This window comes from Astatotilapia calliptera, chromosome 13 (genome assembly GCF_900246225.1).
Source record: "Astatotilapia calliptera chromosome 13, fAstCal1.2, whole genome shotgun sequence".
NCBI lineage: Eukaryota > Metazoa > Chordata > Actinopteri > Cichliformes > Cichlidae > Astatotilapia > Astatotilapia calliptera.
In genome coordinates, this window is record NC_039314.1 from 11,717,397 (window position 1) to 11,744,966 (window position 27,570).

The 27,570-nt window shown below is 40.5% G+C and overlaps 1 protein-coding gene across 5 annotated transcripts in view; it reads right to left on the reverse strand.

Annotated features, from left to right (window-relative positions):
- LOC113035410 (collagen alpha-1(XIX) chain) overlaps nucleotides 1-27,570 on the reverse strand; it is a 103,359-nt gene that overhangs the window by 23,897 nt on the left and 51,892 nt on the right. For all 5 annotated transcript variants that reach the window (XM_026190953.1, XM_026190955.1, XM_026190954.1 and 2 more), the window contains 18 exons: nucleotides 24,096-24,140; nucleotides 22,497-22,532; nucleotides 18,319-18,381; nucleotides 18,193-18,237; nucleotides 16,068-16,100; nucleotides 12,800-12,838; nucleotides 12,596-12,640; nucleotides 10,756-10,791; nucleotides 10,212-10,256; nucleotides 9,474-9,527; nucleotides 8,942-8,995; nucleotides 7,259-7,339; nucleotides 5,464-5,505; nucleotides 4,062-4,139; nucleotides 3,661-3,696; nucleotides 3,428-3,481; nucleotides 3,127-3,180; nucleotides 2,316-2,357 (listed from right to left, as the gene is read on the reverse strand). In XM_026190953.1, coding sequence (XP_026046738.1) covers nucleotides 2,316-2,357; nucleotides 3,127-3,180; nucleotides 3,428-3,481; nucleotides 3,661-3,696; nucleotides 4,062-4,139; nucleotides 5,464-5,505; nucleotides 7,259-7,339; nucleotides 8,942-8,995; nucleotides 9,474-9,527; nucleotides 10,212-10,256; nucleotides 10,756-10,791; nucleotides 12,596-12,640; nucleotides 12,800-12,838; nucleotides 16,068-16,100; nucleotides 18,193-18,237; nucleotides 18,319-18,381; nucleotides 22,497-22,532; nucleotides 24,096-24,140 — 882 coding nt within the window. The remainder of the gene's footprint in view (nucleotides 1-2,315; nucleotides 2,358-3,126; nucleotides 3,181-3,427; nucleotides 3,482-3,660; nucleotides 3,697-4,061; nucleotides 4,140-5,463; nucleotides 5,506-7,258; nucleotides 7,340-8,941; nucleotides 8,996-9,473; nucleotides 9,528-10,211; nucleotides 10,257-10,755; nucleotides 10,792-12,595; nucleotides 12,641-12,799; nucleotides 12,839-16,067; nucleotides 16,101-18,192; nucleotides 18,238-18,318; nucleotides 18,382-22,496; nucleotides 22,533-24,095; nucleotides 24,141-27,570) is intronic.

Consider the following 27,570-nt stretch of genomic DNA (forward strand, 5'->3'; position numbering starts at 1 on the left):
ATGGCATTTCAGCACTGACCCCAGAAAAATGTATATTGTATCACATCTCATCTCACCGTATCTTATTGCATTACATTGTACTGTACTGCCTTGTATCACATCCAAGCCTAACGAACTGTATCACATCTTATAATATCACAGCATATCGTATCATATTACATCACATCCCACATATTTCATCCTATTGTATTGTATTATATTGTCCATAATGCATCACGTTGCATCCTATTGCATCCTATCATATTACATTGTATCATATTGCATCATATCGCATTGCACTGTATCGCATCTTGATCTATTCTAGATACACTATAGACTCTACTCCTAGCACAGAAAAGAATTAGGAAGTTTAAGTTGGAAAAAGGCAGTAAAAACAAATGCATTTCAAAAATAACAACAACAACAAAATCTCACTAAATTTGAAAAATAAAATGAAAAGCCATCGTTTCAATATTGCCATTTAAGCCTAATCTTCAAAGACTTCAACACAATGGCAAAATAATAAGAGCATGCTGTTACTGACATGAATGAAAAGAAAAACAATACCCGTATTAAATGTGTTTAGCGCTTTTTTTTGAAGGTGTCATCGAGGTGTCAAGAGTACTAATCACAGCGGCGTTACGTGACTCTGATGAAGGCTGTAAACAGTAGATGAATCTAACGGAGCACTTAATGGACAAAATAATTTGACTCTGAAGGAAGAGTTGACAGAAAATAATAAGTCTGCTGACATCTGGCTTTATCTATCAATGATTAATCATGTGAAGGCATTATATTTATTGTCAGAGCTGACGTATGTTAAGCATTAAAAAGAAAAAGCTTTAATTCGTCTAAGTGCTGTCCTGCAGCTAACGACACGTACTAAGGTGACTAATCTACGTCAGTGGGAGAAAAGAAACAAGAATTGCATTTATTTTGACAGAGTGTTCACATTATGAAAGGTAAAAGCTACTAAAGGAGTACTTAATCCCATTTTAACACTGTACTATTATCTCAGGAGACACTGAGGAGTGTCTGGTATTAGGTTTAACTGTGTAGTCCTGGTCCACATTCAGCACTGGTCAGGAAAGGTTGGGATCCTGAGCACTGCTGTAACAAAATATATTTCAATATATGAGGAATATGTTAGAAAAAAGTTTTAAAGTGCTGCCTGTGTCATGGTCCTGCGGCCATGACTCAGTGACTTTGTGTTTATGTTCTTTATTGTTATTACTTTCATTATTATTCTTGGGCTGTTTTGGGATGGTTTGTGTTTGGGATTTTAGACACTGGGTTCTGGGTTTGTGCTCCCTCTATTGGTCCCTGGTGTTAGTGTTCCCCTGTCTCGTCAGGTTAATCAGGTCCAGCTGTTTCCCCCACCTGTGTGTGATTTCCCAGTGTCTCTTTGTGTACTTATAGTGTGTGTTTTCCTCTGCTCCTCGTCGCGTCGTCTGTGTTCATACCCGGTGAATTTCCCTGCGTGCTCTCCCTGCTGTTCTCCCTTCATGTTCAGGTTTGCCACTCCTTTGTGTAGTTTCTCCCAGTTTAGTTCGTCCTTAGTTCTGTTTGCCATCTCCACTTTATGTTCAGTATTGTCAATAAATCACCCTTCACGTCTGAAATAGTGCTGCGTTTGAGTCCTCCTTCCACTCTTCACACGGCCGCTGCCCCGAGCCGTGACAGCCTGTCTGCTGATTTTGGGACAAACTTATATAATATGTCCCAAAAGTTAACATTCGTTCAGATTTACATATTGAGGGTTAAGGTTTAAGTAATGTAAAATGTAGAGAAGAGACAATTAAAACGGAGCTAGGGCAGAAGAGAAGTCATTTTGCGTGAGTGTTTTGAGGCTTTTGGATCAAGTGGTGAGACATTGTTTGAATGGAGAAGTGCTATTTAGCAATTATTCTTCTGTAAAACTGTATACAATGCATATCTGAAGCCGATCTTATCTTTTGAGACAGTAATCTCTTTATAATCTTGTTTTTCACTTTATTTGCATTGCACTTGTGTGATATTTCAATATTTCATTGTCACACTGAGAGGCTTTACTAAACATGTTGTCACACTGTGCACCTCTGGTGAATGAGTAATCCGGGCTTTCTCGTGAAATTGTTTTCTTTTATTTTCTGGATCTCCTTCTCCCAGTCATCCTGATGAAGGCACTCAAGGGCTTTCTCACAATATCTCTCAAGTGATTGCATCCATGTATTAGTGGGATAGTACTGTTTCAAGCCGGCAAATGCTGTTCAATTTAAATACCAACCCTCACGCTTTTGCATGCAATTGTTCTGTGAAAACAATGCAATTATCATCAACTATGGAGATATAAATACCTTAAGCAAAGCACCCATGTCTCCAAAAATCGGCAGGGCAGTCTGTTAGGAAAAAAGAAGCAAAAAAAACAAAACAAAAAAAACCTTAATTTCAAATCTCATCTCTCTTTATTTTTGAGATTTCTGCAGTTGTTTATTTTTGCTCGACTGCTTCTTTTAATAAAACATCACAAGGCACACAAGACTGACTTACATGCCTGGAATGCGATTTTTTCCTTGAACATATTTAACAAAGTTTGCTTTAAGTGTTTCATTCTCAGTTTTATCTGGATTGCTTGAGGAAACGGTTTAATAACTTTGTTATTTTGGAAGACATGATCCCAAATCTTCAAAATATTGTTGTTCTCTGAAGCTGAGAAAAAAAACCAACATTTTGATGTGAAGCCCGTGTATTTAAAAAAAAAAACATAAAATGGTATAAATGGCTTTCATGCGTCTTTACAACGCATGAATATAAATGGGCTAAAATGCAAAAATTTCAAGGCTTTGATGCAGCAGCGGTAGGAATGGTGAGGTACTCACACTACAGCTATTAGCACTTTAGTAAATGCTCCTCATTTGAAACTCACAAAGACACAAGAAAGGAATAAAAATATGCTCTAACAACAGGGGGCCGCCAATTTGTTGTAAACTGGAACATTTTCCTGAATGTGGTGTCGGTTGCTGAACACTAGAACTACAGCTACTTATTATCCCAAAACTGCAGCTACAGTCTGAATACTGAGTTTGACTTTAAGGTGATCTCAGTAGGTCTCATGGCTGATCAGTGATGCTGAACCGCTGTAAGCAAAACAGAGATTTTCTTACTTACTGGTTCACCTGGAGGTCCAGCAGGCCCCGGTGGACCTGGCCTACCAGGGGAGCCCTTTAATTGAGACAGAACAAGGAGTTAACAGCACTTCTGGTTACGATATGAAGCACACAGGCAAGGCTATAACTTTCAGCTTTCACACTCTTCTCAGTTGGTGGGGATTTGTGTCCAGGAGCTGTGATACATTGTACTTGTTCATCCACAGTTGGTAGCTGACATTTCTCCATGCTTCTGGCCATCTTTTATCTGTAAACGTGCAAGGGAGTGGAAAACAGTGGAAGGACAGGCTGTCCTAACTCACCTCTCTTCCTGGAGCTCCTGGGGGGCCAAATGGACCCGGGGGTCCACGAGAGCCCTGAAAAATACCAAGATAGAGGCTAGCAGTGTTGCCCTATACAGTCACCCACACTTACTGTTAATAGTGCTGTAACAAAATTGCCAAGAAGAGATCCATGGCTAATTGGACGAACATTTTTAAAAATCGACTTGAACATCTTGTTTGTGTTGTGGATACAGAAAATTTATCGCACACACCTCAATTCCTGGCTCCCCGGTGGGTCCCATGGGGCCCTAAAAACACATCACACATCTTGTTAACACCACCTGCCCTCTAGCACCCAGGATCCAATAAAGGAATTGTGTTAGACACCTTTTGATCTATTGATTCTCTGTCTACAACCCTGTGTTTCAAAAATGAACACAGACTCACTCACTGTCAAATCTGAGTTTCAAACTAGCACCCCAGAGCGTGCATGATGAGGCGAGAGAGCAAGTAATGACCGATGTTTCTAATAAAAACACATCTCCAGTATTCAGAGAGTAGCCCATTCTTTCCACGCCTAAGACAAAAGCAGGAATCTGAAATGTTTCAAGGGTGCCACTAAATAATAAATGGTTTGGTGCTCACTGACCAATCAATACGACATCATACTCACAGGTGGCCCTGTAATGCTCTCCCCAGGTTCGCCCTTTTCACCGTGGTCTCCGGGCAATCCCGGGATGCCTCTTTCACCCTAACACAAACACAAGGGAGTGGTCAGTGATGATTTAATGATGGTGAATCCAGCTAAAGGAAGGGCTGCTGCATTGCTCATTAAGTATTCAAAGACTGCCAGAATCCATTTCCTGTTATCTTGTGCCTCTTTGCTTAAAGGGTAAAGAAAGAAAACATAACCGCGGTGAAGGCCGTTATCATGCAGATTTTAATTATGTCCATCATTTTGCCTACGTATGATACATAAGATACTCAACTGTGCAATTATTTTTCCATGTCAAATCCACTGATATTGATAGTACAAAGTGATCAGAAAAAAGAATGAAATCTCTTTGATATCCAAGCATGTTATGACAATTTCAGTGATATCAGTCATATTAGTGATTTCCAGCTGGTATTAGATGGACTTCAGGAGATATATCTTCATGTTAAAAAAAGTAAATAACATGGAAGATGATGTAGAGCAGTAAAAAAAAGTCTCCAAGAACCTCAAAACTTTATTGTGTAATGTTTAAGTGAAATCCAAAAAAGACCATCAAAGCAAAATTAGTTTGATAATAAACTTCAAGGTAGGTTTGTTGGAATAATGCGCTCAAGGAAATCAGAGAGAATGGTTTAAACGCAATAGACCAGAGGCCAGTTTTAAGGAGAAGCTGTAAAGCAGTGTCCTTGAAGGCAATGTGTTCAAAAAGCTACCTTTCAACAGGATAATAACCTCAAGCATACGGGTAAATTTAGCAAAGAATGGCTCAAACAGAAGAAAATTAAAGGTTAAAGAAGGGTCTGGCCAAATAAAAACTACACACAAGATCCTATCAGAATCTCACTGGAATGCTTATGGAGGGGATTTAACGTGGGCACTGCATGCAAGAGCAACATTTTGCAAATGAGGAAACTTTACATGGAAAGGTGGTCAAGAATTTGAGTGAGGCACAGTACGACCAGGAGGACAATGATGCAAAACACAAAAGTTAAATGGAGCAGCGCTACCGCGTAAAGCCAAGGCTGCACTTACTTTTTCCCACAGAGGAATATTGCACCAATAGATCTGAACAAAGTGTTCAGATAGCCACACAGAGCCCTAAGGTCTCAGCCTAGGATTACATAATGTTACATCATTACAGAACATGACACATGTAGTCGGTGTCAGGTTCTGTAGAACAAAGCAAAGTGTGGACGTTTTCATTCCCGTGACACATTTTCAAGCTCATGCTATCCTGGAATTCGTGCCAGGTAAGCTATTTGTTACAACTTCTTCTTTTTTGTAGTACAATTAAATTTATTTAGCTGAATTGTTTCTTTTTCACTTTTTATTGCTTATTTGGTGATGTTGGAGGACCTACCTTAGGTCCACGAGACCCTCTAGTTAAAGGCAACCCGTCCCCCTGTAAAAACAAAAACAAAACAAAAAAACAAAGAAGACTTTAGAATAGAAATTCACTGCACACTGATCAGCAATTCTCTTTGAGAACTGAGGTAAGGCCCGAGAAGCAGCCCTAGTGCTTTAATTCAAACAGGAGTCTTGAATCAGTATGAGCTACACACATTACAGTGTTGCCTTATGAGCACATGTTCAATACTGCTTACAACAATTTGATTAGTTTCACTGTACAGATGCAAGGTGATAATGCCGTACCACAGAGAGGGTGGGGGGTGGGGGAGAAAACAAAAAACCTTAATTGGAATCGAGGTGCGGGCATTATTTACTGTACCATCCAGATGAGACATTGATTTCTGTGGTCAGCATGTATTTCTGGTGCAAGTCCTACATTGTAAATTAGCTGGGCAGAAGCTGGGTTTGAGCCAACACAGCAGTTCTTACAGTTTTGGGGAGAAATGGACCAGTTCAGTCAAACGTAAAACACTAAAGTTTGGGAAGTACAGAACTTTTGAAACCAAAGAGATCTGATGACATTAGTGGGGCACTTCCACTCTACAGAAACAGAACTTCTCCCTCGGTATGTGAGAGTAGATCATAAATTTATAGAAATTCATATAAACAGCATGTTTAAAGTACAAAGACTTAGCTGGTTATTATTCAGTTGAAGGCAAGCTCAACAAAGTGTGTGACATCTTAGTTCAGTGGTTTATACATTTGCCTAACAAGGAAACGATCGTGGAAGGAGAAACAGATTCCTTTGGGGTTGTGTCAGGAAGGGCACTGAATACAAAAATCTGCCAAATCAAATGTGCGGCGCTACCTGCTGTGGCGACCCCGCATGAATAAAAGTGGCTTTGTCCTTAGCTGCTTGAGCAGGCTAACTCATTAAAGATATGTTTTGTTTATTTCCTTTTCCCTTACCTTTGTCTTATATGATAACGTCCATAAATGCTAAGGACATTTCTTCCTACATCTCCGCACACTAATGGTATTTTCAAAAGACAGAAATATGTCTGCTTTAAATGAAAGCCATTTTTCTTAGTTTAGCTTTTTCACCTATTGCATACAACACTGTGAGAGGTCATTTTCACGTGGTAAACACCCCATCTTGACACCCACAGCCGTGTTTTTCAATCCCTTTCCAATTTTCCCAGTGCAGGAGAATGTTAAGAGGTTTAAATACGTCGGCCTGAACACAATCTTTCCTTTATTACTCTGCTCACGGTACCCATGGCTTGCTTGATCAGTAGGTCTGCTGTTGGGCTTAATGTTCAGATTGGTGTTTCCACACACAAACAAACACGACTGTTTAAAGCTGCAGAAGTCCAGAGGTGATTGAGAAGTGCGAGTGCCATCAACCGGGATTGAGGCTGTGGCTGCACATGCACAGCCTCTTTGGGAAAGCTATAATGAACATTTCTATATGCAGAGCCATGTCTATAAAAGAAACTGAACAGCTATGTGCTCCAATTACGAGGATAGGTGATTATCCAGGATGGGGATATGTGATGGTGGACTATCTAATGATATTGCTACTTCATAACATCATTGCATCTGCGCTGCTGGAGGACCTAGTTTCTTTAACTTGCCTGCTGCTACTCTAGCTGTTTGCAGGTGATCTGCATTTCTGAAAGTCTCCTGTGTTTCCATCTGCTGTTTTATTGGACTGCATTAATAGTTTTTAATGCTGTATCCTGTGTCTTCAGAGCTGAACCCAACAAGGTGAGGTTACTGTCTACATTTGATATAATACCCACCATATATCCACCCACAGGTTCGCCAGGCTCACCCTTAGGACCTGGAGGTCCTGGTGGGCCGATCATTCCACCAGAGTCCCCCTACAGACAGAAAGACAGATGCTATTTAGAAATTTCTCCATAAAAAAACATTAAACCAGCCCTGTCTTCTTAACAAGCCAAAGAAAGTGCAGTGTTAGTTAGACACAGTGAGGTGAAAAAAAGGGTGAGAAGATGCAAGGATGCACATGTGAACGATGTCAACACCAGCGCATCATGTTAGTGGGAGAACCTTTTGTTTTGCATATTTGTCACACTCACATGTTTTAAATCATCAAAAAAAACCCTATCCAAACCCACCTGACCCTATGTGAAAAAAACAACTGCTCCCCTTGTTAAATCACTTCCACAACCATGTTTGACTGTTGCTATGGTGATCTTTTTATGAAATGGCATGTTTATTTTATGGCAGATGCAAAGGGACTGAAAGCTTTGAAAAATTTCAGAGAATGATTTTCCTCTTAAATTTTAGGGATCATCAAGATGTTTATTTCTTTTTGGTCAGCAGTTTTCTCCCTGGATCTCTCCCACAGATGCCATTTTTTTCCTGGGCTCTGTCTTATTGTTGAAACAGGAAGTTTGACCTTAACTGAGTGAGTTACTTTGTTCCTCATCTGTTCTTTGCTATGCCTTTGCTATCAACCTCAACAGTGCTTTATTGATACTTATCAATTTTTAGCATGGTGGTAATGACTAGCTGCTACAAATGAGCATGTCAGCATTGTTGGGTAAAGACTGCCACCATGCTTAGCATTCATATAGCTGTTCTTTTCCTTTTTTGCTTGTTTTTGGAAAATACTGCTTGAAAAATAAATGAAAGAATTGTAGCATTTTATTGTTTTGTCAATAATATTAGCAGCTATTACTGCTCAAGAGACAGTCTTCCACAGTAAAGTCCCATTTTAAAAAAGTCATGATTGCTTGATTGATTAAGCTGACAATATACTATATTTACTAGTTATCTTTAAAGTTCCTAATAAGAATATACATATATATGTATGTATAAACATTGTTAATTGCTGCATCTGCTAACATTTTTTACTCTATGCTACGCTAACTGCCTTCTACCCCCAGCCTCATATTTAAGCCACAGACGCTGCTTATTTTTTTCTCCTATTTATTCATAGAGCGCCACACGAATGAAGTGCCTCTTAGATTGGAGTCAGTATAGCAAATTTGACAAAGGAGGATTATACAATGGAAAAAACGAGGCTTAAGCATTTTATGTGAATGAATATAGGAGGCTTAAGCACTCTAGGTCTATTTCTCTGCTCTGGAGAATAACAGAGTGACTCTGGTGGGTGGGGAGAATTGAGTGCATCTTCATTCTTTCTGACAAGTAACAAACCCCATCAAATATGCATGTCAGCTGCACACTTTTCCACTTTTCTAGTTTGCCACTTTCAGCAAAGTGTTTGGAATATAACTGCAAGAAGAAGAAAAAAACATTTGTGTGCAAAAACAGAGGAGTGAGAGGCACCGGAGACAGGAACACAAAGTTACACAATGACTGAGGATTGGACGAAGGGCAAGTAATCTAAAAGGCATCTTTGCAAGTTGTCTGGCATGTTGAACCTGTAATAAAACATCATAGCTTCATTTTTCTTTGCTTTCAGGTGAGGACTTGATTTGAAGTTTACCTACCTTTTCTCCTTTCAGTCCATCGTTCCCAGGTACCCCTGGCTCCCCTGGTGAGCCCTGTAAATAGTGGTGAAAAGAGACACATCTATCACCAGGCCTTCATCTTCTCACACACATTTATCTCCTCCTCCTCACTGCTTCAGCAGGCTGCTGTGTTCCAACATAATTTCCCTTAGCCAGGATTTATGAAATGCCTCTTTTCCCTCCCTGCTTTTGAATAAAGACAGATGCTCATTACCGAAGCAGGTGTGGAGAACAGATTGGGCCTCTGCCTCCGTTCCCGGCATAAAGCGCTTAGATTTGCCTCTTTCCACTAATTAATTCTTAAATTTGATTACTGATCGTCTGTGTAAAAATTCTGGACTTTTCTCCCCTACTTCTTCTCTATCTCTGCCTGCTGAGGTTTATCTATTTATCTCTCTATTTGGCTGGCGGCGTTAAGAAAGAGGACGATACGGCAAGGTGACAGATAAGGCGATGAGAAAAAGGAAGACTTGACATGAAGTGCTGGTGTTTATGATGCCAGAACACTTACTGGCTTGCCCGGGAGTCCTGGGGCTCCAGTGGATCCAGGAGGGCCTTGCTTCCCCTGGAAAAACACAAAGGAAAACCAACACTATGGATATTCGATTCTCTTTGTTTGGTTATAGACATGATTTCTGGGCTTTGGGTGTTCTTGCCCAGCCCAGCTACAATGCAAACACTGACTTTCCAAAGAATTTCATGAAACGTTGCCTGAGCAGCAGTATATTTGCATGCATGCGGTATTTCAAGTTAAAGCGAAGCTGTTATTCTGTAAAAGCTTCTCATATTCACTTCCATTTTGAACTGTATTGTTTTTATATGTGAGGATGATCTAAATGATTCATATGTTACCATGGAAACTGAATTTTTACTGTATCTTGGCTTTTATCTCACAGTACATCTTTTACAGTAGCACTGAGACAGAGTCTTCTTAATTAACACTTGATATCATCATGAGCATTATTCAAAAGACTACATTTACAAAACAGGCTTAGAAACACCAAAACTGCAGATTTAGAGTTATTTAATTTGGACTGAACTCTGAATTTCAGTGCATTTTACTTTATTTTCCTTCCATCAATGACCAAAACCTCAGCAGCTCTTGTTATTCTGCTCCTCGGTCAAAGCTATAATGGCCTTTCATGCCTATACGTGTATCATTTTACCTTGTATTTAACACATTTTTAGACTTCAAAGTTTGACCTACTCTAAATGGCACAGCACCCCAGAGATAAACACAAAGCCTCACCTCTGGTCCTTGATCTCCCTTTAGTCCTGGCGGCCCCATGTTTCCCTGTTAAATCACCAAAAAGGGTGAATAAGACGCACACGGGAGGCAGGAAACTGCAGGAAAAACATCTTGACCTCTGTGCTTTGTCATACAGCGCTGAGAGAAAAACTACATAGATTTGATTTCTTTCTGAGTTCAGTGTTTAGCAGAACTTTTGTGTGCTCCATGAATGTTTTGGAGTATTTGGTGAAACCTAAACAACAGAAAGAAACTTTGTGCAGCACGGTACCCTCCGGTAACAGCTCAATAACATCACTGGACTTCGTAGGGTTACTGCCAACCTACCAAATATACACCGAAGAAAGGATCCCTTCTAAAAAAAATAGAATCCGACAGAGAAATCAGTAATACCCTGCTGCGACTACTGGTGTACAAACACTGTGGAGCTTGTGTGGAGAGTTACAGAGAGTACTACGTTGGACAGGAAGGAATTTTGTAGCCTTATTTTCTTGGCAGTAGATACTCAAGTTTTAGTGCAAAGGTTAAGTCTTTGATAAGTCACCTTGAAGCCTTGCGGTCCTTGAGCGCCTCTCTCCCCCTGCAGAAAGTAAAGGAAACAGAAAAACATCCGTTCTCAAGATGTGTATAAAGATCCAAGCCATTTCTCTGGCTGACTGTGGTTAAGGTTTAAAAAAAAAGTCTTCAAGGACTTTCGTGAAGTTAGCATATGATGTGAAGGTTAAAACACAGAATATTTCCTTTGCCAAGTTAGCTTTTTTCTTGCACTGAGAATGTGAATATAATAAAATCAGCAGCTGTTGAGAAAAAAAATGAGTGTGTGAAATTTTTCTCTTGGCTTCATACCACACTACATTTTTTTTTAAAATGTTTGCACTGTTCTTCTGGCTTTTTCAACAAAGAAACACCGAAATATGATTAATGTGGCAATTCTCAGCTTTAATTTGACTCCGACTATGATGTGTCGCTGTTATGACACAAACACGGTGCTCAGTGTTTACGGGTTGATTAGTAGGGGGCTGATATACTCAGTGACTGGCTGCAGTCTCCAGGCCTTCCCTATACTTCCACTTTCCTCTTTGAGTGGTCTCTCTGCTGATAGTCTGCTATCCAGTCTGTTCTTCAGCAAGCAGATTGCATCCTCAATCACACTTAGATTAGAGTATTTGACTCAGTCACTTGAGGATAGTCCCACTCTTCACCCTGAAAAGCTCTCTCTAACTTTATGTTTAGGATGTTTTTTCTGAATATTACCACACATAATGCTCCTGTACGCACTGTCACTTCAGAACTGCTACAATGCTTTACACATGAGGTCACATGACCTTTGGTTTTTGAGCTATTCCTTTTTTCTCCCCACTACATTCTCCTCTTTGTAACATTTGATTGAGGTTAATTTTGTGTCATTTTGTGTCATTGCAGAAAATTGTTCCACAGCACTCGTAGCTTCCTATTGTTCTTTTTTTGGTCTGGTTTTTTTTGTAAATTGCACGCTTTTCTCTCCTATTTGCAGGGTTACCATGGTTTTGCATCCTGTTTTGAATCCTCTGAGGTCATGCTGTCTTAATCACTGACAGGGACACATGTATGCTGACACACAGAAAACATTTCTCACTTGCCGTGCAGTTACAAATGGGCTTTTTTTTTTTTTTTTTTTTACACACCACAAAAATATTTTTCCCAGCCATCAACGATATTTGTGTACCAGTTATTTTCCCACTTTGTGCTGCTTCACGGCAAACAACCTCTGACGCCTCTCTGACTCTGGATCTCCTTCATGTGAATGATGACCTCTTTATGCCTCAATCTGACAGGCAGCTCCACTCTTCCGCTCTTCTGGGCGTGTCCACTTACTTTTGAACCCTTCCATTTCAAATATTTCACATGTGATTCTTTCAGCATTGACATAAATATACTTTAATTAAGGCAGAGACTTGACACTTTATTATAGATTTTCTAAAACTTGATGCACTGACAAAGACAGTCTGATTCTGCATCTCTGCTTGTGATTTGTTTTTTTTCTCTTTTCATTCAGCTGACTGTCTTTTGATGTTTTGGCCAATAGCTGCGTCAGTGGCCTTTTGTAATCTGCTTGCTTCCAGTAGATGCGTCTGTTGTTTTGAGGTCCAAACAATAATTGCATGCCAATTTATTCAGCGGCTCACCTTGTGCTTCTTTACAAAGCGCAAGGATGAAATTCAACTCAGAAACTGCACAGTAGGTGAAGTCCCATTGTTCTTTCAAAAATCAAATGTCAGTCCCGCTTTTGTTGACGCTACGTAAGAAATTGGTGTTTTTCACACTGTGGTGTTGGAGGCAATGTCTGAGACCTAATGCTTAGTTTCCTGTTGTTAAATTGTCTTAATAATGACAGAAAATCTCACCTCATCTCCTTTTTCTCCTTTTAGGGCTCTTTCCTTCATTTCGTCCTTAAAAAGGAAAAGAAAAGAAAACAGAAAAGAACAGGAGAAAGCAGATGACTTTAAAATTTGACTGTACCGTACTTTGTGTGCAGTGTGAACAAGGAGCTTGAGGAAATAAGACACTACATAAACATTTCATGTTCGGTGACATAAACAGCTGCTTACAGTTCCAGAAAGCTGTCTTAATCCATGTGCTGTCATCACCTAGGAGTAACGAAAAAGACACAGTGTTCTCTAAAAAGTTCATTGATCTCACAATTAGTGCAAGTGAAAACTGAAATAAATAAATAAAAGGAAACAAAGTGATTTGAGCTACTGAATATTTTAAGAATGCATGAGTGGCAGCTCCTATTTAATTCACAATTGGCTCTCTTGCCACCGGTCTGAACCCAGGTTAGATAAGAAAAGATTAAATCTGTATTTTTCCTTTCTCTTTCGCGGTATACTTTCAATACAGCTCAGAGATGGGGTGACAGTGCAGCTGGGCAGAGCCTGCTACAACAAAATTAACGAAAGGCACGAGGTCAAGACCACTCGATGCACCGAAATTAAAGTCGCAAATCAAAGTGTTTGTACGGAGCTCCTAAGTTTCATATTGTCGCTTAGACCCGCCATTAACGCACTCCCCATCTAATCAGATTATAGTTTGAAATGAAAGTGCACGTGTTGATACACCTGTGAGCGAACTGGCTAAACTGCTGACAAATTGAAAACGAGTAAACATGCAAAAGTGTGACTCCACAAAATCCTTCGCTTTGGAAAAATAAAGATGTTTTCCATAAAATCCAGTTTCACAAAAGACCACAATTGCCTTTGAGAGCATGCACACGCCGGGTAGAGGTGGCGCGGTTCAGCCGGCGATGATACGAGCGATTGTTTCAGTTGGATTGCTCACAATCACATTTCAGTGCTGACACTGGAGACATTTACTGAAGGCAGACCTATCTGTGCAGATGCAGATACAATCTGGATATGAGCTTCACCACAGAAATGTTGGTATAAAGTGGACAAAAGGTTTTTAAGTGGATCTGATGTTTCAGGCCTAGTGCATCTATCTGCAATCATCAGAACTCATTATATCTGAATGTCCTAAGGCCTCTTGTGTTAACCATGTGTTTTGTGCCTGTGTGCAGTTATAACCTGGTCATTCTTGCAAGATTTAATGATATCAGAAGCAAGAGGAAACAGGAGCAATCTGGGGACTAAAAGCCATATCTGTGGGAGATATCTGCATGTGCCTACAGCTGACATCATTTTCATTAGTAACCGGACTGTTTCTCATTTAACTTTGATCCTTTTTTTCCTCTCTATCCAGCTGTTACAGCTGTTCTTATTTCCTTACTAAATGCGTCTCTAAGCCTTTTGGAAATTTTGTTGCAAAGAGGCTACATACCCTGGGGTGCTTTCTCTTCCTTTAGCAACAATAGTCAAACTAAGATTTGACAAAGATACTGAAACCTCGAACGCATCCCTGCGCAATCAGTCAACCTTCAACTTGCATATTCTCAATGTCTTTACTCATTGTCATCAACATGTGACTCAATTTCTGTCCAAATTTGGCATAACAGATAACCTGGCATAACAGATTCAGTTTAATAGATTATAAGCTCTATTTTAAAGGCGGGGACAATAAAAAACAGCACAGTCTCAGAGCTAAAAAGACTGTTTTGCCACTTTAAGGACATTGGGGGAAGTGATGACCATGCATGCCTGTAAGCGCACTGCTCCTCCCTGTCACTAATAAACACAGGCACAAGAAGGTTTATGAAGGGAGGGTAATGATCTGAACCCTCGCTTCTGCTGTGTAAGGGAAATCAATGTTTAACTGCCAAAATTATCTGCCACGGGAAAGCAGAGAGCACAGACAGAGCCTGGTACTAAATATTCAAATAGCCTCATTTATCAAATGACTAATGTTTTCCTCTCTGCCGTGTGCTCTAGTACACATCTCATATATCCTGGGTGGCCCACACCTCACTACACAACAATGAACACAATTTCTATTTCTGTTTCGATAGAAAAAGTCTTAATCCACGAGTAGAAACGAAATTCAAACAAATAAACAAAACGACACTTGCATTGACGTACATTTTTATCAAATTACATTTTTGTTGGGTACACAGAAACCAGTGAAACCAGCAGAAATTGAGTGATATTTGTTCACTCTGTAATTAAGTTGTCTAATTTCCTTATGAATCATTTGCTAACGAGCAATGAAAGTGAGAATGAGAATCAAAGCCATCAAACTTTGTTTCCAAGCTCACGTCTAAAGCCTTCAGAAGTTCAATAGGAAGCAGATCTTTAGAACAAAACCCATTAGGGCCGAGTCCTCTAAATGTCAAAGTCTTTTAAGACACAAAGACTTTGAGACTGTTTTCATTTGATACTTTTTTATCCTTTTTTCTTTCTTTCCTTTAAAAAAAAGGCTACAAATAGTTGCTGCCTCCCTTTGGAGTCATTACTGCCGCCTCAGAGATCTTTACCTGATTCGTCACAGTGTATTTTTGTCTTTAAAATGTCTAAGTAATGAGTTCTATCATGCCAGCGCCACCCACTCTGTGTCACCTTCAGCATATGTCAGACATCCACTGTGACGTCAGTGTTTCTGTTTCTGATCTGCCTTTCAGCTGAAACTGTCGCGCAAATGGGAAAAAAAGTAAGATCGGGGCTTGTAATGGTTTGTAATTCTGTAATTTAAAATTATGAGCACCACGAGCGGGCCGTGTACCGCGTGACCCCCATTACTTCACACGACAAAGACTCCCAGGCGAAGGATTTTAACATCTGATGAGTGCAAATGCGTTCTGTGGATGCCAGACACACAAAAAGTCACAGTTCGTAGCTTTTCAGCGCCGTGAAAGCTATTCCGTGCACAATTCCCAGATATGCATGTGGTTTATAGTTCTCAGGGAGCTGCCAATTATCAGTGAATTCATTATCTGAAAAAAGGAGGGAGCTATTTCCAGAGAAATTCAACATGACTAATCTCATCTGCCTTAAAAAGGCTGCCCATGTTTGGTGCCCTTTATCAACACTGATCCCCTGCTCATATTAAAAAAAAAAAAAAGAAAGACAGAAAGAAAGAACGAAAAAGTATATATTTAATGATAGAACAGAGCTGGAGGACTGTCAAAGAAAGGAAATTGGTTACAAGATGACATGCCACCATGGTCGAGGCGTGACTGCAAAGGTAAACACTGCACCGCTCTTTATTTCTTCTCCTCGGTTCCCAAATTCTATTACGAGCAGCTCGCTGACGTACAAACATCGGACATATTTTTGTGTTCGTCACAAAAAAAAAGTACAAACAAATGCTTTCGTGACTCATCCAGCATGGTGTGTTGTCTCTCAGGATGAAACCTAAGAATGCCATTTCATGCCAACTCATAGTAAAGACTATTTCTGTGAGGCGGGGTTGCATAGATTTACTTACAGGACCGGGAGGACCAGGAGGGCCGACATCACCCTGAAAATCCAACAGAAACATTGTATCAGTGGCTGCTTATGACGGTGACAGAGCGACAAGCTGGCAGTGACAAAAAAGAAGGAACATAAAAAAGCACTTGAGAAACCAGTGCTGAAAGCAAGCTGCCACAGGTTACCTGGAACAACTACATCAATAGGTTTAAGAGCAACAGTTAAGAAAGCAATAACATGAGCAGTCTTTAGTGAAAACACTGCCACAGCCAAAAGACGAGCAGAAACAAAACATAATTCTCCTTAAAGAGCGTGCTGGGATACCGCCTCTCAGGTGTCTCACACAGAATGCTAATTAACGTTGTGTATGTCCATACCATGTAACCTATGAGCATTGTAATGGGCTTATTAAGTGCCCCGGGGAACCTTTCAATTTGGCAAAGCACGTGGGAGCGTCAGTTCTTTCATTTGCAATTTACAAACTGCAATTTTTGTGGTTGTAATAGAGCAAAAAAACCCCAAACAAACACATGTTGTACCTTACCACTTTTTAACAGAAAAAGGTTTCCAGCGATTTAAATGTCAGTTTAAAAATACCCACATATTACAAGTTAAAAAAAGTCACACAACTCATTTGTGGCACGGCTCTTGGGATGTCAATGTCAGTAAGTCCATCGCTTTGGTCCAGAGAGAAATACCCCTGTTTGATGGATTGCTATGAAATTGCACAGAGGTATGCATTGTTCCCCGATGATGAATCTGGCTGACTTTTGGACTGTAAGACTTCGAGAAATATGGTTCACATTTCCATGCTGCCCGTGCCATATATCAAAAGACTCTGGTCATCCTTTAACTGTTCCTCTTGGAATACAAGCACATGTTTGACTTTTAGTGCAATAGCTTGACAGCACTGGGATGGACAGCCATACAGTTGGCCACATAGTACCAAGTTTTCCTCTATTGTCATGAACAGCTCATGTTTGCTTCTTCTCCTACTAAAAAAATTGTGTCTAACATTTGTCCTTAGACCTTTTGAGCATCGTTTTAGTTAGTTGGATGCCCATTCACAGTCCCAAAGGAGCAGGGGATCAAACTGCCAATACAGCCTACTGAGGCCAGGCTGCACCTCTGACAGAAATACCCCCACCTGTATGAACTGCTGTGGAAATTTTGAGTGCGATAAACCTAATCGAGGAGTTTAATCATTTTGGTGATTCAACAGCTCATCATCTGGCACCATCAGCATCAGACCAAAACTTCAATTTTCCCAGCTATCTAAAATAATATGCAGAACACAGCCAGAATTATACATACTCGGGATCAACGTGACAGCACTGATATAATGGAAATGTCAGCAATTCAGCTCCAGCCTCACACCTCTGCAGGTATGACTGCTTTAGAAACAAACGCAATCAACTGAACTCCACATACATCTATTCAAAATCAAGTTTTGCATGCATTATAAGCTGTGCGTACCTCTCAGTGCCTACCTATTGAAATGACAGAATGCAATCATTTTGAATGTATGTAAAGGAATTGGAAAATAGGGCAACGCGGTAAAATAATTTGTTGCGTATTTGTTAAGTTCTTACAGTTTAAAAGTCAGGAGCTACTGTAAAAATATGTAAATTGCTCTGTCTGCTTGAACAATAATACTTCATTCTTCTTTAGACCTAACTTCCTGCTTAGTGACACATAAAGAGGCACACTGAGATAGATAATTAAAGAAAATACCGTACAGACGCCACTGAGAACTCTGGTCCTGGTTTGTTTGTCTTTACCGCAAGAGATTTCTTCTGCAAATTATTGCTCTGACTCTATTATATTAACACGTAGAAAACACAAAAATACACACATACACACTCTCACACATACACACAACCTGTCAGTAATGAGAAAATGAGCTGGACCATGCTTAGAGGAGCAAATGATACAAACAATTGCAAATGTAAAAAACAAACACGCACAACAAATCGTCGGCAGCTTCATTATTTGTTGGCAGATGATTTTAAAGATCACTGGAGGATAAACGGACTCGAAGAAGAAGAAGACGACTAACTCAGGAGGTTTAGCCTCAGAGTCTCAGGGAGCAGAAACAGAGGGAATCATCATATTTGCCACTTGACATTGATGTGACTTACTTTTTGTCCTTTCATGCCGCCGGATCCCTCGGCACCTGGCTGACCCTGTGGGAGAGGGAGGGAAGCCTCGGTTAATGACTCTGTAACGCAGCGGCATTGTAAATGTCAGTGCAGGAAAATACGTACAGGATCTCCTCTTTCTCCTTTCTCCCCCTTTTCCCCCAGGACTCCAGGCTCCCCCTTCTCCCCCTATATGAACAGAGCAGATCTCTGACAGTGACTGACAGCCAAAGCAGGACGAAAAGACACAAAGACACAAAGCTCTGAGAGTGAAACTTAGGTAAGGACAGTTGCTATGAATAAGTAATCAGAAAAAAAAAAAAAATTCAGTACCGTGTCATCTCAAAATCAAAAGAGTTTGTAATTATGGAAGGGGCCAAAAGAAACACAGTGGCACAAGCTTCATGAGCCTGTGGCGTTATGTTAGACTTGCAGGATAATGAAAAACTTAATTCCCTGTTGCACTGCAGCACTTTCATGATGCCGTTCCCCTGCCTGCCAATAGATGGCACTTCATGACTGCCAGTGAGATGCCCTTGAAGTGTTTTGACAGGATTTTTTTCTGTCAGTTATGTGGCGAATATACTAAATAAACAGAACTCTAAGACAAATGTGCTCCATCCTTGGTCAAGACAGATAGTTAATGAATAATTTGTGATAAATATATATATATTTTTTGCAATCGTATACACATAGGAACTAGCTTTCTCACAATCTGCATACATTCAGCACCTACTTATGACCTTTATTGCTTATATTTTTTGTCATGCAAAGTCTTGGAGTCTTGGCTACATTTAGAAAGTGTGGCAAATATGTTGTCCGTGGCACATGTGTAAAGATTTGTAGGGAGTGCTTCACATACTCTGTGCAAAGACATTATGGAACATCTGTTTACCAATATAATATGACAAAAAGACATCTGAGAAAGTTTGCAGCACATTTGTACGCTCACTAACAGAGCCTGGACGCTAACAGACAATAATTGTCATTCAGTCCCTTCGACTTGCTAATGACAGCCGTGGTATATTCATTTAATGAGACATAGTCAGTGTTTCCTCATCCAAATTAGGAGCTGTTATTAAGTCAGCAGTGGCTGCAATGTATGAACAGATGGATTGTCTTATTAATATTTTAGTCGGGGAGGAGGAACAAGTGGCAAAACTGACTTTGAGCACTAATTTTTTGCAGCTTTATCAACTATGTGGAAACTCACCACACTACTGCGGAGACGTTGCAAGCAAATCAACTATATGAACGTTGGGAGGCTGTAAAGTAGGCCGCCAACCCACCATGCTGCACACAGAATTGTGGAAGTAGTTAACGGGTGAGTTATGACTGACATTCAGCGTAACACACAAGATGGAAAACTATTGTTATCCGAGTTGTCACTTGTACACTGTAATCTGGCGCAGACTCATGGCAAAAAAGAAAAAAAATTCTATCTTTATCTTTGTTTGATCTCCACGGAAGATTATTCAAAGTCAATTTACTGGCAGAGGTGTATGTAACAAGTTAATAAACCTTTCAAACGAGATTAACTGCGCCACAGCCAATATTTATGTAGATTATGACTGTATTTATACGAAGAGAAAGCCCACCGTGTATAAGACAGGGAAGCGCTCCACCTGTGGGTGTCTGCGGGTGATATGTTGCCTCTGAGAAACCTTGACTCATCAAACTGCAATTAAGCCTGTCTTGCATCCCTCTATCCATCAATATCTGCAGCATTCTGTCAGAGCCCATTTGAGACTGTCAGTGGGAGATGCAGTTATGGAGATGTAATTCATGAGAACACCGTCTTCCCAGCACATCATCCACTGCAGACCTTTTTTTTTTGTCTCCTTTAAAACATTCACCCGCTGTTGAGTGAGTGAGCGAGCGAGTGAGAGGGGGCTCAGCTCACACAGATGTTGCACAAGCTGCAGTTTAGTCTAACTTGCGTCTATTTTGTCCAAGTTAAAAAATGCACAAGGATGGCACTGAGAGGTACGGAGAATCCCCGGCGCTGTTCAATTATTGCTGCTCGTGAAAACTGTTACTTTTCATTCCTCTTGGAGGTGCGAGGGCTTATCTGCTCTCGCGTATCGTCCCCGGTTTGCTTAAATTCCTTTAAATGCATTACAGTTCTGTTTTTCATTATGGAAGATTAAAACGTGCAGTGATTCTCTGGGACACAAGTTTCCTTGTCAGCCACAGAAAGCATAAATTTATAATGATAAAGTGAAGACGTATCCGTGATGTAGGGGCATGACTGATTTATGGCAAGGGCGAGGCTGGCATGCACATTTAATGGAAGAATTAGAGCACGGGAACAATAGTGCTTAGCAGCGCATGTCTCATCTAACATCTACATAAGCATTAAAATGAATGCTTTAATCATGTCCTTTAATCAAAATGTTACGTTTAATCTAATCGCAAACGTAGCTTTAGTCTCCTACGAGCGTTGTCCCCTTCAGGCGTAACGCTACATTTAATAAGAATTCATTTTAATGTTTTAAGTCAGAGCAGGCCTGCAGGTCTACTTTCTCAAGCACTTGTAAACTTGTAGCACACGCCATAAACCCAAAAGCTCAAAATTAAGCAGATTAAGTTCATATTTACGTTCATATTTGCTCATACTAAAGGAGGAAGGTGAGCAAAAGGATGGAGCTAGGCCTGTTTTAAAATCAAAAATGCTCTGTGTTGAGTTATAACTTGCTCCAGTTGTTTCTGTTACCTTTGTGTCAGATTAGCAAAGGTGTGACACCATAAGTGAAGTGATATGTTGGGAGTAATGCTCTGCTGGGTGTGAAAATAAAGACCTGTTTGTCTCCATTGAGGTTTTGCTAGATTAAAAATAATGCTTATTCTGTTACAGTGTGATGCTGCTTAAGTCTGCGTACAAAAATTGGAAGGATGCAAATAAATACCTGGTTAAGGTAACACGGGTGTCTGTAAGTCAACTTATAATACCTGACAACTGAAGAGACGAGTCAAAAATAAGTTACGTTTTCCTTGTCAGCACCAATGGAAACATTTGACTTAAAAGTCTAGAGTCAGATAATCAGGACAGAATACTGTTTATTTTCTCTGCCTGAATCTGTTCTACAATAATTATTTGTTACTGTTTTTTGGTTTTAGCGAGTCTTATTCTTCTCTGTGTTCAAACTTTTTAACAAAGGGTCTCATTAAAGAGAAGCAGCATTTGAAAATTAAAAAAGAAAATTCCAAGACAACAATCACAGGGTTATTTTCATTTCTGACAAATAAAATTTGGACTTCTATGGATTCATTTTATGATTCAAGTATAAACACTAAAGCTGCAACTGAGCAGTCGGTTGGTCAAACATGAAAACGCCTGTCAGTTGAGTCACACGACCCCAATAGGCGCTCCACCTCCATCTGTATCTACTGCAATCCCATTTGTTTTGAAGTATAATAACTGTGTCCTCATATAGACAACTTTCTTTTTCAAGGTTGGCCAGCAGACACTTCTCCTTCCTCTGGGCAGAGGGAGCAGGAGGTTTTCTGCGGCCCAAGCTGACACCACCGCAAAACCATACACCTATACATCAAATGAACAGCTGCGGTCAAGAGGGTGTCCACTACACAATGGCTTTCACTCTCAGCATGATCACAAGTAGGCCACTGGAGGCTTGGCGGGTGGTGGTGGTTATTTTTTATTTTTTTTGAAGGAAGCAGGTTACAAGAAAGACAACGGGAGGTCTGGTACAACTTTTTTTCCCTTTACACTGCGTATGTCATGCAGCCTCTGGTGAGCTACAGCACCCCTGGGCTTCATGAAAATGATTGCAGGCCCTGTTTTTTTTTGTTTTTTTGCAAAAGCACTGTATGTAATGACCATCTGTCTGTTTGGAGTGTGAGCAGTGAGTCATGCTGGGTTGCACTGCAGGAGATGCAGGGTGGGAACAGCTATTTAACTTGCACAGTAGATAGTGTACAATTGACTGAAAGGTGCCACCTCTGAAGACGGATATCTGCTCTCGACTATAAACACACACACAAAAGTCAGTCAAGGGCAGAGCAGACTCTACTTCAGGTGGCACATACGTCAGACTTGTCCAGATGAGTTTCTTGGGACAACAACTTTGGCACATCTTTATACAGACAACACTTTGCAGATGATTAAACTCCTTGGCTATTCGGGAGGCTGCTACAGTGAACACTGCTCAGTCATCTTGGCAATTCACACGTGCTGGAAGTGAAGGTAAGGGCCAGTTTATCAAAAGCAGGAGACACCTCGAATCTACTTTAAACGCCGCTTGTCAGTATTTGTTTTGTAGTGAAAAATGTTTGGGTAATACCTTGGCACTTGCTCCTTCGACGGCTCCTGCGGGACCCTGTGAAATAAGAAGACAATTATATGAAAACTCATGCGAGCGCCGCACATGTTATTCATCACAAATACATAACAATCGTAACCCTATCCTGACCCTTATGAAGATATAAATTATTCCTGCAAATATCCCTGTGACTGGCTTTTCCATATATTATATATTTTTTTAACCTTTGCACTGATGTTGCCTTTCATAAAGACATGGCCGGATCCCTCTAGTCGGCAGCTAATCTTTGAGTGCGTCTTTGTTATGCGCCTTTCACAGGCTCCCCTGTTGTCGTCAAATGCTAATTTGACTTTGAAAAATAACCGCTGCCTCCTCAACTGCGCACACACGTCCTGCTGCCAATGGACAAGAGAGAGTGATGCCCTGGAGTGTGTTTTGAATAGATGATTTTGCCCCTGAGATCTACCTCAGCAAAACAGGTGACTCATAAATGCCAATACCGGGGGACGGAGGCAAATCTGGCACATGCGAAGGGTATCATCAGGACATTGCCATTTAGAAATGTCACACCTTCTCCATCCTGCCTTTCTTTTCTCCTATGACTTTGTGTTCCACAACTTTACGAGTTATTAAAGAGAAAAAAAGGAAGAAGCAGGGGCTAAAATGAGTCACACGTGGGAGACACTGTTTAACAGTGAGTGGCTCAATTATAATGAAGATAATTGAACCTGGGCACCGGTAACAGACGCAGCACAGAATCTCTCTCGATTTGTGGATGGAATAAAATAAGCCAAACCCTATGTCTCTGATCAAGAGTGTAATCAAGACAATCGTGCATGAAAATAATTGGACACCCAAAACATCAGAGTTACACAATCCCCAAACACTCCTGTTTGTCCTGGCGTCAGAGCAGTTAAACATCTGACAAGTTGTCTCCTTTAACGCATCACAGTGTTTGTGACCTTTAGTGTGTGGGTCACTACACAAACACACAAATGGCGTCTGGAATTGGCTCGGTCGCCTAAGGAAAAGACCATATTTCAAGGAGTCAATGGGCCCTCTAGGCAGACTTGTCCTACTTGTCAATACAAACATTTTAAAGTGCTACCTTAATATACCCTTTGTGGTTTGGTGCCGATAATGTAGCCTGTTTGTAGCAGTATGGGAGAAGATTTTGAGCAAATCAATAAAGCACGAGAAAGCATGAAATTAGTTAACATAGAACAATGTTGGTGTAATTGCTCTTTTTCGGGGCAGATTTTGTATTCTGCAGCGCTGGCCTTATTGACTGTTTGCTTTAATATGTTTTTGTAGTTGTAATAAATTTGTAACTTCTTTAATGTGTCTGAATTTATTTGGATATCAGTTAAAAAAAACAACCCTTTTTGTGATCTCAGGAGAATTCCCGGTCTAATAAAGGTTGAGCCGAACTCTGTTTTCACTGCTGGTAATTGGGTGTTATAGGCAGACAGAGTGGATGTGCAAACCAAACAAATGATCTATTAAGCTGAAACGAATGCATTTGGATATTTTCGATAGCACTATAGATCTTGACCTTCTATGTAAACTCAAAAGGAAAGAGCCTATGTACACAAGTGAGAGTGGCAGTAGATAACTTACAGGCGAGCCTCTGGGTCCAGGATCTCCAGGTTTTCCTCTCCGCCCCTTAGGAAAGCGTAGGGGGAAAAAAAGTGGACCAAGATGAGTCAATATGCAATAACAGGTGTGGCTGGGCATGCATGCTGCCAGCAATTAAGGCTAGACAGCAACTCCTGTCACAGTCTCTAATTTGCTTTTAATTAACAACAAGAAAACTGCTTAATTGCTGCACCCTGTGTGGCCTGCTACTCTTTGTTCCCTCCTTTGGTTTACTGTCTCCTTTCCAGCTGTGCAAGTCCCTCAGTGCATCAATCAACCCGAGGAGTGAAAACAGCAGCAAACAGGACAAGCCAGCCAGCGCTGTCCAGTGTTGCAAAACAAAGTCAGAACAAAGCCACATTTTGAACCATTTTGTTCTGAGTTGTTCTTCACATTCTCTGAATAACAAACCCCCCCAGCTCTCTCAGAATCTGCGAGTCTTGGAAAAAACTGAAATGTAAATGAGATGTATTCCTGAATCTGAACCAAACCAAAGTTGGTTTAATTTACATCAAGAGGGTTTATGTACTAGTGAGAAAAGAGGATAAAGCTCTGTGGGATAGAACTGCAGATATCCACTGGCAGAGCATCGGTGGCTCTGTATTGAGGATTGCCTGAAACGAGCGCACGTGCACACAAAACCGATGTAAAATCGACTTATTTAAGAGATGACAATACTCTGGCGGCAATCAATGGTAGAAGTGTGAGACAATGCAGAGATCTGTAATCAGGCTAAACACGATTACATCTTTCTAATTTGAGTGTCATCATCTGACACAGTGCTGCTATGTTAATAATATCGCAGTTCTCTTCTACTGTATGTGTCAGTACGGGCGACGCAAAAACACTGCTCTCCTCTTCCGAGTTAGCAGCTGGGTAGATCTGTGGAGAGGAAAGGCTCAGTGGCTGCTGAAAGAAAAGTTCGGAATCACAAAGCAACGCCCCCGACGCTTCCCTCTGACATTTCATGTGTGCGCACTTTGATTATCTGGGTCGAATTTGACATGTACGTTTGCCTGCAACAAAGACAGAGGAAGAAACTTCACTGAGAGCTATTGCTTTTAATCATCTGCGTGTGCACTAATGCTCCTACTCTGTGTGTGCTTCTCTCTCAGATTACAGCATTATGAAAAGGGGAGAAGACAAAGTGTAGTACAGTAAATATTAAACTTAATAATGGCACAGTAGAACCGATGTGCTTTCCTCTGTTCGTGCTGTTTGATGTACCAACAAAGCTCTGGCCAGCATCTTTTGATCATCAGTGTTAATGCATTTCTGAGGCTACTGTACGTGTGCTTTAATGTGAACGTGAACGAGGGCTACATAGAGAAGAGGTGGAAAGTTGAATTGCCTTGATGGGAAGAAACAGACTCTTTAAACCTTAAAATCCCTTCCTTCAAATGACTGAGATTATATATTATGTTGGAATAACCTCTTTGAAATGTAATTGAGGCTGGTTTCCTTTGTGGCAGAGTGGCAGCCGAACCATTCGGAAAGGGCTCACGCTTTAAGATGTAGATTCAAAACTGACTTGTATAATAGACTTCTATGTGTCACATTACAGCATTTCTGTGAGGGTGGATGGCGCTCATTTTTCACACTGATAATTCATCGGCTGACACCGCATCGCTGCTACGACTGCAAAGAAGATCAGGCTGTTTGTTCTAGCCCTCTGTCCCCGCTGCTGCCCTTTCCCCTCTGAACATAACAACAAAAGCAGATTACACATATAAGTAATTTAGGTAATGAATATTTCATACGCTATTATTTCAAGTAGGTCATGAATTGTGCAGTTTTCCAAACTATTTCTCCACATTTGCCCTTAAATCCCTTTAAACTCCAAAGTACGTACTAATTTTATGCCCATGTATTTGCATATGTTCATCAAAATAAATAGTGGAGCTCTGTATCTGAGGTTAACAACATATTACCAGCAAATTTCGATCAAAAAAAAGATGCCAGTAGAAGATTGCAGGAAGATCAGATCAGGTTGCAACCAGCTAAATATGTCTCCCTCACCCAACCTTTTCCCTGTGTATAAATAGTCAATTTATAGTCACAGGTGTTTATACGGTAATAATGACTGAAGAATGGCAGCGAGTGTGAGCATAAGGGAAAGTTTATAAGATGGTAAATGACCTGCTATGACGCATGGAGACAGCTCTACTAACAAAAAGTCAGGAGGCAGAGGTGGAGGTGACAGAGTTGAAGACGTTCAGATTTTCATCTGCAGTGACCAGAATGGACAGGATTAGAAATGAGTGCATCAGAGGGACAGCTCAGGTTCAAGAAAAAGGTTGGAGGAAAAGGTAGAGAGGCGAGGTTGAGACGGGTTAGACATGATAGAGGAGAGAGTCAGAGGACATTGAATATGGAGGTGCCAGGCAGAAGAAAGGAAGACCTCAGAGAAGGTTGATGGATGTAGTGAAGGAGGACCCTAGAGACAGGATGAGATTTAAGCAGATGATCCACTGTAGCAACCTCTTAATGGAGCAGGTATTAGAAGAAGAAGAAGTAAAAGAAGAAGTAGAACAAGAAGACGAAGTAGAAGAAGAAGAAGAAGTAGTAGAAGAAGAGTATACACTAATAGAAGCCCGACTGATTAAGCAAAAACCTCACATCATAGTTGAAGACAGGTCAATATCACTTAAAAGAGATGGTATTGGTAGCAATATGGATGATCTACTGGTGTATACTTAATAACTATAAATGCAATATCCCCCCTTGCACAGAGCAGAGGAGTGCCCCATAAAATACTTTTACAGTGTACCTGTTTTTTGTGTGTACATGCTGCAAGACCTGAGAACAATCACAGCTCTTAGAATTCAGTCTTTTTGGATCTTTTGAGCTCCTTTCTCTGGGAAAGAGCACAAAAGAAATCTTTGTGTGCAGTAAATGAACCATGAGATGCCCAGATGGCCTTCAGCTGACATTTAAAAACAAACATGTAAGCAAAGGTAAAGTGGCAGTTATTTGGATGACAGCTCTTAACATTCGTTGGTGGTGTCAAATTGAAAAAACAAAAAAACAAAGAAAGGAGAGAAATGCTAAAGGTGTGTACTTCTTGTTTACCCTGAGGAAGTGTCCTGAAGGGCCTACTGTGCCTTTGAAACTCCTGAATACTGACGTTATTTTATACACAATACAATAAATTATACTGTCCTCTGGATTGTATTGTGCGACCCTAGTTTAGTAAAAGGCAGACATCTAATTTAGCTATGTAAAGATAAACTCAGGCCAGGATTTCTATTTTAGAACTACATGTCGCATTTCTTCTTTTATAGTAATTTCATATTTCTAAACACCTTCAGATAATCTTTTTCACGACAAAGTGATCCATTAAAACGACTACATCAGGCGACCTTGGGACTCAACTGATACTTTTCTGTCCAGAGGACCTCTGGTTAGTAAATCTGTGCACAGTGACAAGAAATAATTAGTGAGGAGCACAGCTGTC